Raw genomic sequence first — 12,066 nt, 5'->3', positions numbered from 1 at the left:
GCGGTCTGGATATGAGGACGGGATAGGAGGACGGGATAGGAGGTCGGGATAGGAGGTCGAGTTAGGAGGTCAAGATAGGAGGACGGGATAAGAGGACGGGATAGGAGAACAGGATAGGAGGTCGGGATATGAGGACGGGTAAGGAGGACTGGATAGGAGGTCGAGTTAGGAGGACAGGATAGGAGGTCGGGATAGGAGGACGGGATAGGAGGACGGGATAGGAGGTCGGGATAGGAGGTCGGGATAGGAGGACGGGATAGGAGGACGGGATAGGAGGTGGAGATAGGAGGTGGAGATAGGAGGTGGAGATAGGAGGACGGGATAGGAGGACGGGATAGGAGGTCGGGATAGGAGGTCGGGATAGGAGGAGGGGATAGGAGGATGGGATAGGAGGGTGGGATAGGAGGTCGAGTTAGGAGGTCAGGATATGAGGTGGAGATAGGAGGTCGAGATAGGAGGACGGGATAGGAGGTCTGGACAGGAGGTCAAGATAGGAGGACGGGATAGGAGGACTGGATAGGAGGTCGGGATAGTAGGTCAGGGTTTGAGGATGGGATATGGGGTTGGGATATGACAACAACAATATATGACAACAATATAAGTCAAAAGCTTCTTCCTCTGTTGATTTTCCTCCTCAAAAAGGATGAGGAAGGAAAAACCGGGCAACGCCGGGTACTCAGCTAGTATTTTATATATTTGATATGTCCCCTGTCCTGTGTGTTGGATTGATAAATATGCAATAAAGCTTGAAGTTCGCTAGAGAAGTGCCGTGCTGGAAGCGTTTTTGTTCTACAGTTTTACTGGGTGCGTCCACACCTCTCCTTGCACAGGCTAGATGTGGAGGTGAGCTGGCTGACCACATGTGTTGCCTATATTTGGTATGATGTAATGACTTCTCAAGGAACCAATTCCTTGAGAAAGCATTTTATGATGTGAAACGTTGGGATTGCGTGTCCTGTTTGTATACAAGCTAAGAGCAATAAAGTATTTCAGAACTCACAAAAATTCTCTTTCAACAAAATATTAAGGTAAAAGGTGTTTGATAGTCCTGCAGATCTAAAAATGTCAAAATAATTTGGTAGCTTACAGAAGAAAGTCATCCTTGTCACCATTCTTCTTTGTTCCTTGACAATTATTTTCATGGATGTCTTACTAAGGCTGATTGTAACAGGTCATGACAGATGGTGGATCCTCTGGACCTGTGTGGATGACATGAGCTGTGCAGGGAGCGGAGTCTAAGGTGCCGCTGGTTTTCACCAGAGCCCGCCACAAAGCAGGATGGTCTTGCTGCGGCAGCCGACACCCAGGTCGCTACCCCTGGCATGACTCGCCCACACAGGTAGCTGGAAGGTGGCGTGGCACAGAAGGAGACTGGCAGGCTGTGGCAAGATGGCAGTAGGTCAGGGCAGGTAACACAGGTGCATGGGGGGGTAAGGTAGCAAGGAACAGGTACACGGTAAGAGGGACACAGGACTTTCACTATGGCAAAAGGCAACCAAAGATCCGGCAGGGAACCAAGGGAGGAGCTGATATTTAAGGACAGGGTGCAGATGTAGACATTTGATTAAATGAGCACTGGCCCTTTAAGAGTAAGAGCTTCAGCGCATGCACGCCCTAGGAGGCAGGGGCATGTGCGCTGGGGTTGTGAGGACATGGAGAGGTGGTAGATGAGGGAGGTGAGTGACAGGCTGGTATGCAGCAGGGACATGAGCAAAAAGCGCTCACGGCTGGCGTGTCTGGCCGGAGTGCAGGCGTTACACTGATATAGTCTCTTCATCCAGAGGTATCTCAGCAGAACTAGACACACATTCCTTTTCATAGGGGTTTACAGAGGATAAGCCAGTAAGGGACCTAACTGATACAACAATGATGACAAATAATTGTTTCTGACCAAGAAAATCTACTGGAAATAAATATTGGGTCACAATCACAATGATCCTTGAGATGGCAGCAAAAAGTCAAGACATGGGATGGAACATTTACCAATATGGCATCAGTAGGACACATTAATATTCTTTGTTCTTGTTCTAGGGATTGAATATTTAGCTCCTCAAATGAAAGATACTTTAGTCCAATCACACCTTTCCTTTCCTCAGATAACATGTTTAAGAAGCTGGAAATCTGCTCTTTCTTTGACGACATCATCAAGCCTGATATCTTTTTCCTTACCATTCATGATGCGGTCTTGCACATAGAACATTCACAGAAATTTAAGGATGGAAATGATCCCCTTCTTGAGAAGGTATAAATGCTTGAACTGGAGAGCTTTTTTTGGATATGTAAATTATTCTGGGGCAATGTGACAAATCTGTTGTCAGGTCAAATAACATTTGCTCCATGTACCACCTGTAGTCCTCTGTGCTTATATCAGTGCAGCCTTCCACCTGGTCGCAAAACGTGCAAAGTGATCACGGTCTGAGGCACCAGAGGCTTTGATAAATAAAAGAGTGTTTTTCTTTCATTATAAAAAGTGACAGGTGGCAATGTTTTCGCCTTATTTGACCTATTTCAAGTGAAATACACAAACGTCTGTCAAACTTTTTATGTTTGTTTGGCTTGAAAAAGGCCCTATGAGGCTGGAATGCTACTGCCTGTAACCTTTTATGAGAAATAAAATACTGGCTATGCAATCCTGAAGGGTGTTTATCATGTACTGGCTATCAATGTTCTATTTATTTAACTTATAACTAGAATGTTTTCTTTTCTTCCTAAGATTTCACTAATGGCAGAATCAAAATATCCATATGAACATCTGATTATAGATCCAGCATACCGGGACCTACAGGAACCAGACGAGGTAAGAAAACTTATGTTAGAGAAAGTTTACTTTACATTGTGGCACAGATACATCAAAGCATTTGTGCCAAAGTCTATGGAGAGGTGTGGGCCATGTATGGAGAGGTGTGGGCCCCTCTACATTCACTAACTTGAGTGTAGTCAGACATCCTATGTAACAAGTTTTGAACAATGAGGCTACATTCACACTATGGAATCTCCACCCAGAGATTTTCCAGGCGTAGAAGCAGCAGGTGTCACGATGCCGGCTGGCAGGAGGTGGATCCTCTGTGCCAGAGAGGGATTGGCGCGGACCGTGCTAGTGGACCGGTTCTAAGTTACTACTGGTGTTCACCAGAGCCCGCCGCAAAGCGGGATGGTCTTGCTGCGGCGGTAGTAACCAGGTCGTATCCACTAGCAACGGCTCAACCTCTCTGACTGCTGAAGATAGGCGCGGTACAAGGGAGTAGACAAAAGCAAGGTCGGACGTAGCAGAAGGTCGGGGCAGGCAGCAAGGATCGTAGTCAGGGGCAACGGCAGGAGGTCTGGAACACAGGCTAGGAACACACAAGGGAACGCTTTCACTAGGCACAAGGGCAACAAGATCCGGCGAGGGAGTGCAGGGGAAGTGAGGTATACATAGGGAGTGCACAGGTGAAGACACTAATTGGAACCACTGCGCCAATCAGTGGCGCAGTGGCCCTTTAAATTGCAGAGACCCGGCGCGCGCGCGCCCTAGCGAGCGGGGCCGCGCGCGCCGGGACAGGACCGAGGGAGAGCGAGTCAGGTACGGAAGCCGGGGTGCGCATCGCGAGTGGGCGCCACCCGCATCGCGAATCGCATCCCGGCTGGAGGCGGTATCGCAGCGCACCCGGTCAGTGGATCTGACCGGGGCGCTGCCGTAGCGAGGATGTTGCGAGCGCTCCGGGGAGGAGCGGGGACCCGGAGCGCTCGGCGTAACAGTACCCCCCCCCTTGGGTCTCCCCCTCTTCTTAGAACCTGTAACAGTGTTGCCACGGGATGGGGGTAAGTCTGTAATAAAGTCCATACCAATCAGAGACCAAGGCTGTTCGGGGACAGGCAGAGGATGAAGGAGACCAGCAGGCTTCTGGCGAGGAGTCTTATCCCGGGCACAGACAGTGCAGGCCCGCACAAAATCAACAACATCCGTCTCCAGAGTCGGCCACCAATAGAAACGAGAGATGAGTTGCAAGGATTTCTTGATGCCCGCATGGCCTGCGAGATGGGAGGAGTGACCCCATTTGAGGATTCCGAGGCGTTGGCGTGGAGAGACAAAGGTCTTCCCTGGAGGAGTTTGCCTGATGGAGGCTGGAGAAGTGGAGATCAGGCAGTCAGGAGGAATGATGTGTTGCGGAGAGAGCTCTACTTTCGAGGCATCCGAGGAACGAGAGAGAGCATCGGCCCTAATGTTCTTGTCGGCAGGGCGAAAGTGAATTTCAAAATAAAAACGGGCAAAGAACAGAGACCACCTGGCCTGGCGAGGATTCAGCCGTTGGGCAGACTGGAGATAGGAGAGATTCTTGTGATCGGTGTAAATGATAACTGGAAATTTTGATCCCTCCAGCAGATGCCTCCATTCCTCAAGTGCTAATTTAATGGCCAGTAGCTCTCGATCCCCGATGGAGTAGTTCCTCTGTGCCGGAGAGAAGGTCCTAGAAAAAAAACCACAAGTAACAGCATGCCCGGAAGAGTTTTTTTGTAGAAGGACCGCTCCAGCTCCCACTGAGGAGGCATCCACCTCCAATAGGAAGGGTTTAGATGGGTCAGGTCTGGAGAGCACGGGAGCAGAAGAAAAGGCAGACTTGAGCCGTTTAAAAGCGTCTTCCGCTTGAGGAGGCCAGGACTTAGGATTGGCATTCTTCTTGGTTAAAGCCACGATAGGAGCCACAATGGTGGAAAAATGTGGAATAAATTGTCTGTAATAATTGGCGAACCCCAAAAAACTTTGGATAGCACGGAGTCCGGAGGGGCGTGGCCAATCTAAGACGGCAGAGAGTTTATCTGGATCCATTTGTAGCCCCTGGCCAGAGACCAAGTATCCTAGGAAAGGAAGAGATTGACATTCAAACAGACATTTCTCCATTTTGGCATAAAGTTGATTGTCTCGAAGTCTCTGAAGAACCATGCGGACATGCTGGCGGTGTTCTTCTAAGTTGGCAGAAAAAATCAGAATATCGTCCAGATACACAACAACACAGGAATATAAGAGATCACGAAAAATTTCATTAACAAAGTCTTGGAAGACGGCAGGGGCGTTGCACAGGCCAAAGGGCATGACCAGATACTCAAAGTGTCCATCTCTAGTGTTAAATGCCGTTTTCCATTCGTCCCCCTCCCTGATGCGGATGAGATTATAAGCACCTCTTAAGTCCAGTTTGGTAAAGATGTGGGCACCTTGGAGGCGATCAAAGAGTTCAGAGATAAGAGGTAGGGGGTAGCGGTTCTTTACCGTGATTTTATTAAGTCCGCGGTAGTCAATGCAAGGACGTAGGGAGCCATCTTTCTTGGACACAAAGAAAAATCCAGCTCCGGCAGGAGAGGAGGATTTGCGGATAAACCCCTTTTTTAAATTTTCCTGGATGTATTCAGACATAGCAAGAGTCTCTGGGGCGGACAGAGGATAAATTCTGCCCCGGGGTGGAGTAGTGCCCGGAAGGAGGTCAATAGGACAGTCATAAGGCCTGTGAGGAGGTAAAGTCTCAGCTTGTTTTTTGCAAAATACGTCAGCATAGTCCATATAGGCCTTAGGGAGACTGGTTACAGGGGGAACCACAGGGTCACGGCAGGGAGTACTGGGAACCGGTTTAAGGCAGTCTTTGAAAAAAGAGGTACCCCAGCTCTTGATCTCTCCTGTGGACCAATCAAGGGTAGGGGAATGGCGTTGAAGCCATGGTAGTCCAAGGAGAATTTCGGAAGTGCAATTGGGGAGGACCAAAAACTCAATTTTTTCGTGATGAGGTCCGATGCACATTAGGAGGGGTTCCGTGCGGTAACGCACGGCACAGTCCAATCTTTCATTGTTAACGCAATTGATGTAGAGGGGTCTGGCGAGACTGGTCACTGGGATGTTGAACCTGTTGATGAGAGAGGCCAAAATAAAGTTTCCTGCAGATCCGGAATCCAAGAAGGCCTTAGTGGAGAAGAAGAAGGTAGAGGCAGATATCCGCACAGGCACAGTAAGACGTGGAGAAGCAGAGTTGACATCAAGGACTGTTTCACCTTTGTGCGGAGTCAGCGTACGTCTTTCCAGGCGGGGAGGACGGATAGGACAATCCTTCAGAAAGTGTTCGGTACCGGCACAGTACAGGCAGAGATTCTCCATGCGGCGTCGTGTCCTCTCTTGAGGTGTCAGGCGAGACCGGTCAACTTGCATAGCCTCCACGGCGGGAGACACAGGAACGGATTGCAGAGGACCAGAGGAGAGAGGAGCCGGGGAGAAAAAACGCCTCGTGCGAACAAAGTCCATATCCTGGCGGAGCTCCTGACGCCTTTCGGAAAAACGCATGTCAATGCGAGTGGCTAGATGAATGAGTTCATGTAGGTTAGCAGGAATTTCTCGTGCGGCCAGAACATCTTTAATGTTGCTGGATAGGCCTTTTTTAAAGGTCGCGCAGAGGGCCTCATCATTCCAGGATAATTCGGAAGCAAGAGTACGGAATTGTATGGCGTACTCGCCAACGGAAGAATTACCCTGGACCAGGTTCAGCAGGGCAGTCTCAGCGGAAGAGGCTCGGGCAGGTTCCTCAAAGACACTTCGAATTTCCAAGAAGAAGGAGTGTACGGAGGCAGTGACGGGGTCATTGCGGTCCCAGAGCGGTGTGGCCCATGACAGAGCTTTTCCAGACAGAAGGCTGACTACGAAAGCCACCTTAGACCTTTCAGTAGGAAACTGGTCCGACATCATCTCCAAGTGCAGGGAACATTGTAAAAGAAAGCCACGGCAAAACTTAGAGTCCCCATCAAATTTATCCGGCAAGGATAGTCGTAGGCTGGAAGCGGCCACTCGCTGCGGAGGAGGTGCAGGAGCTGGCGGAGGAGATGATTGCTGAAGCTGTGGTAGTAGCTGCTGTAGCATCTCGGTCAGTTGAGACAGCTGATGGCCTTGTTGCGCTATCTGTTGTGACTGCTGGGCGACCACCGTGGTGAGGTCGGCGACAACTGGCAAAGGAACTTCAGCGGGATCCATGGCCGGATCTACTGTCACGATGCCGGCTGGCAGGAGGTGGATCCTCTGTGCCAGAGAGGGATTGGCGTGGACCGTGCTAGTGGACCGGTTCTAAGTTACTACTGGTGTTCACCAGAGCCCGCCGCAAAGCGGGATGGTCTTACTGCGGCGGTAGTAACCAGGTCGTATCCACTAGCAACGGCTCAACCTCTCTGACTGCTGAAGATAGGCGCGGTACAAGGGAGTAGACAAAAGCAAGGTCGGACGTAGCAGAAGGTCGGGGCAGGCAGCAAGGATCGTAGTCAGGGGCAACGGCAGGAGGTCTGGAACACAGGCTAGGAACACACAAGGGAACGCTTTCACTAGGCACAAGGGCAACAAGATCCGGCGAGGGAGTGCAGGGGAAGTGAGGTATACATAGGGAGTGCACAGGTGAAGACACTAATTGGAACCACTGCGCCAATCAGTGGCGCAGTGGCCCTTTAAATCGCAGAGACCCGTCGCGCGCGCGCCCTAGGGAGCGGGGCCGCGCGCGCCGGGACAGGACCGAGGGAGAGCGAGTCAGGTACGGAAGCCGGGGTGCGCATCGCGAGCGGGCGCCACCCGCATCGCGAATCGCATCCCGGCTGGAGGCGGTATCGCAGCGCACCCGGTCAGTGGATCTGACCGGGGCGCTGCCGTAGCGAGGATGTTGCGAGCGCTCCGGGGAGGAGCGGGGACCCGGAGCGCTCGGCGTAACAGCAGGCACCGCCGAAATCCCTAAGCGCTTGGACCGCACAGACATGCACCTTCACCAATGAAGGCAATGCAGTCTGCATGGATTTTCAGCGAGTCTGGAATTTGAATTTCCACAAATTTTCTGCTGCGTAAATTCAACAGTGTGCACAATGCAGCAGAATTCCATTAAAGGCAATGGGAGGCTGCTGCACTGGAATCTCCAAGCAGAATTTCTTTGCTTGGAAATTCCATAGTGTAAATATAGCCTGAATGAGACAAGATCTATTAAATAAATGTGTTTAAATATTGTGTTTAAAAAACGTGGGACTGAAAAAAAAGTAATCTCATATTCTATTAGCTTGGCCCCACCACTACCAAAATATGATTTTGCTTACAATAGAGACAGGTACCTGCCCACCCATCATCTTTCTATGAGGAGTAGCTGGTCCACCATTTAATTTTGAAAAGCAGTTGCATATATACTTTATGATCAACGGTCCTGGTGTCTTTAGTATATATACTCTAAAGAAGTTAATATTGTTGTTTAGATTTATGGACTGATTGACTATGTTTACTTGACAGGCAATGAGAGCGCTGGCATTCTGAAGAAAACAAAGAATGTTGTCTTTAATAATTCAGCATGTATCTGGACTCTACAGTTTTTAATATGTATTCAACCTCTGCTGAGAATAAAACCACCAATCTACCACCAAACTGAACCCTTCCATTTCACACATGCATCATCTTTCTGGAGGACCCGAATAATTCTATGTCAACAGATTTGGAAAAGTCAATCAATAATTTTGTAAAAATAAGATGTGTGAATTTGCATTTGTCTTAAATATCCTAAAAGAGTTTATGCCTCTTATTGTTTATGGTCATTAGGGCCCATTGATAAGTATATACATGCTTTCTATTTGAAGTAGTATGTTCAGTTAAAGGCAAGTTGGTGGTAAGGTGCCTCGACAACCCAAGCTCCCATGTCACTCTTTTGATGAGTCTTGAGGCTGACTGGAGGAGTGGTTGGCTTTGCTATACCTTATATCACAAACATGCTCTTAGGCTTGTGTTATATAAAAGATTCCAGCCCACATTAGAATGGAAGACCAAATTGACACAATATTAATGTACAAATAAAATATCCTCTAGTTAAAAGTCACCTATCTTAATAACAAGTTCACTTTAAAAAGATGCCCTTTATTTTATAAGGACTGTATATACATATATTATTGAAGATCACACTGATCAGCTGTAAAATTACAATCATGTTGTTACAATTTTGTGTAAATCCTTCCTGTGCCACTAAAAATAGCCCAAAAGGTTAGCAGAACTTTGGCCAGCTGGCCACTACAAAGCTGTAATCCACGGTGTGTTCTGACACTTTTCTATCATAGTTTGCATTACCTTTGTCAGCAATGTGCGCTACAGTAGGACAGTAGATTGGACCAGAAAGGCTAGCCTTCACTTCTTACTTGCACCAATGAGACTTGGGCATCCATGATATGTTGCTGGTTTTCCAGCTGTCTTTCCTATGACCACTTTTGATAGGTCACTAAACTCTCAAGAAGACAGAAAAACCGGCACCATGCATGATTCCTTGTGCAGCAAACAGGTATGGCAGCCTAAAAATGGATTCAGGTGTGTTCAGGTAGAAACGGCGGGCGGCGCTGCACGCCAACTATAGAAATAATGTATATGTCACCAAAGAAAAGCAAAAGCAGAGCGCTCACCGTCAGAAGTTGCAGACAGTTCACTGAGGATCTATGGCGTCATGGGTCATATCGATCCAAGCAGGGAGGCGGCAGGTGGATCCGGGGGAGCTCAGACGTCAGGGCCACGGACCGTATCACGCCCCTAGGCACTTCGTCAGGCCACTGTGAGACTAAAGCGCCTAGGGGTATGATACGGTCCGTGGCCCTGACGTCTGAGCTCCCCCTGGATCCACCTGCCGCCTCCCTGCTTGGATCGATATGACCCATGAAGCCATAGATCCTCGGTGAACTGTCTGCAACTTCTGACGGTAAGCGCTCCGCTTTTGCTTTTCTTTTGTGACATATACACTTTTGATATCACTGATATCACTTACTACTGTATCATGGGAATACCCCATAAGACTGCCATTTTAGAGATGCTCTCACCCAGCCATATAGCATCATAATTTGGCCCTTTGATCACTTGTCATCACCAAAGGATCATCAGGTCAGGTGCCCAAGTGTCTCTGAGGTCTGCTGTCCAGATGTTTTCTTCTTTTCTGTTTTCCTTTTACCATTTCTGCCTTCTTGATCTCTCAATATACAGTGATCAGGGTGACAGCACATGCCAGCAAATTTTTGCAAAAATTGGCTTCTGCATTCGAGCCACAAGCACCCTACAGCCAGTGTGTTTTCATCCTCAGTGACTACTGCTGCTTCTGTTAGCCCTGGATCAAGTGACTGCTGGAACAACTGTCTGACGGTTTTAAGTAGATCCAGAAAACAAAACCCAGCATAGCCCTGACTGTAACATCATCATGGCTGTTATCTTCTGTACCTAGAGCAAGCTTGACGGCCTCAGGTATAGGGGAAACATGCTGTGCAAAAATAAATCCATGATTCCCACTATAGTTCTCTAACTTTATAGAGGTTATAGATTTTTTTTAAATCACAAAAAAACTACGGTATATAAAAACTTAAATAATAAGTGGTAAACAGGTAATGTCTCTTTTGTTATTTTATTGGATTTTGTTCTTTTGGTACTTTTTTCAGCTCTTGGAAAATCAATTTATTATTATGACTAATGTATATTGTTAATTTTATATGACTCAGATATCACCTTTGTATTAGGTCTTAAAGGAGTAGTCCAGTCCTGAAAAACGTATCCCCTATCCTAAGGATAGGGGATACGTTTTTCAGGACTGGACTACTCCTATAATGTTTGTCCTATATGATGATGTCATGTACAACTTACTTAGAATCATTGCTCAATATATAACGTATTTATGTGTCATAAAGTATCAATAATAAATAATACTGATATATATATATATATATAACTCAGTGTGTGTATGTTCTAGCATCACTTCCAAATGGCTGGGGATATGTGGATAAAACATGGTACACATGTAGGATGGCTAAATTAACCCTAACTAACCCTATTTGCTAGGGTCAGGATTTTAGTCTAAAGTCCCATGCAAGTCTCATGTCCCTTGATAAAGTCAAGCCAGACAAAACGTACGCTGGGGCAGGCAGTGTCAGCACACCACATGGGTGAGTGTATGGTACTTATGATTGTGTGATGTTATAACTGTATGCGCATTTCCAATAATAGAGAGTCTCGTACCACTAGGTCAGGATCAGGACTGTTGTCCCAGACCCTCAGTGCACCTTATTGCCGTTATATACGGTAGTTATCAGTTGTATACTGACCCTTTATCTCCCCAATGCACTTTTTTGATATGGTTAGTAATATTTACTTTGTGATTTAAGGGTGTTTAGCTATGCTGCTCCTTGCATGTTTTTAGAATTTTCAATTTCCCTGTATTTTAACATGATCTAAATAAAGTGATCCTTTTTTCACTAGCTATTGCTCTTTTTCTTTGTGTCAAATAGTTCAGTTGGAGCTATACTGTATATTAGGATAGAGAGACCCTTGGCACCATGATTACAGCGTGACTGATTTAGTGACTATGGGGACTATATATTGTGGTGTTCTGTGTCTAATATTATTATGACTAATGTATATTGTTAATTTTATATGACTCAGATATCACCTTTGTATTAGGTCTTAATGTTTGTCCTATATGATGATGTCATGTACAACTTAGAATCATTACTCAATATATAACCTAGTTATTTGTCATAAAGTAGCAATAATAAATAATACTGATATATATATATATATATATATATATATATATATATATATATATATATTAGTGTGTGTATGTGTGTATGTTCCAGCATCACTTCCAAATGGCTTGGGATATTTCGATAAAACATGGTGCACATGTAGGATAGCTAAATTAACCCTAACTCCCCCTATTTGTGAGGTCAGGGGTTTAGTCTAAAGTCCCATGCAAGTCTACAGGACTTCCTGTACCTTACTCCACAAGCTCCGCCCTGCATATCCTGGTGATTGTGTCGGTCCAGCTTTCCCAAAATCAGCACTCAGAAACATTCAGTAGCCACATAGAGAATGAATGGAGCACTGGCCACACACGCATTGTGTGCCATTCATTCTAGGGACCCCTTCTCTCATTAGGTGACCTGGGGAAGGAAAGGGTATAAGGTGACGAGGGGAAGAGCAGGATATAGGGCTGACTTGACGAAGGGCATCTGGGTATAAGGATGGCTTGAAAAAGGGTGGTGTCTAACGTGATTTAAGGAAGGGCAGGGGACAGATGTTGAGAA

General features: G+C 46.9%; 2 protein-coding genes across 12 annotated transcripts in view; one reads left to right on the top strand and one right to left on the bottom strand.

The window, feature by feature from the left end:
- Positions 1–9,370, top strand: part of LOC130282852 (pendrin-like) — a 158,217-nt gene extending 148,847 nt beyond the window's left edge. For all 6 annotated transcript variants that reach the window (XM_056531706.1, XM_056531707.1, XM_056531708.1 and 3 more), the window contains 3 exons: positions 2,097–2,242; positions 2,714–2,797; positions 8,261–9,370. In XM_056531706.1, the coding sequence (XP_056387681.1) occupies positions 2,097–2,242; positions 2,714–2,797; positions 8,261–8,284 (254 nt within the window). In that variant the 3' untranslated portion in view covers positions 8,285–9,370. The remainder of the gene's footprint in view (positions 1–2,096; positions 2,243–2,713; positions 2,798–8,260) is intronic.
- STX3 (syntaxin 3) overlaps positions 1–12,066 on the bottom strand; it is a 243,052-nt gene that overhangs the window by 226,766 nt on the left and 4,220 nt on the right. The gene's annotated exons all lie outside the window — the stretch shown is intronic.

Source organism: Hyla sarda, chromosome 7 (assembly GCF_029499605.1).
Source record: "Hyla sarda isolate aHylSar1 chromosome 7, aHylSar1.hap1, whole genome shotgun sequence".
Classification (NCBI taxonomy): Eukaryota; Metazoa; Chordata; class Amphibia; order Anura; family Hylidae; genus Hyla; species Hyla sarda.
Note: the sequence above shows the minus strand (reverse complement) of the source record. Positions and strands in the feature narration are given on the sequence as shown.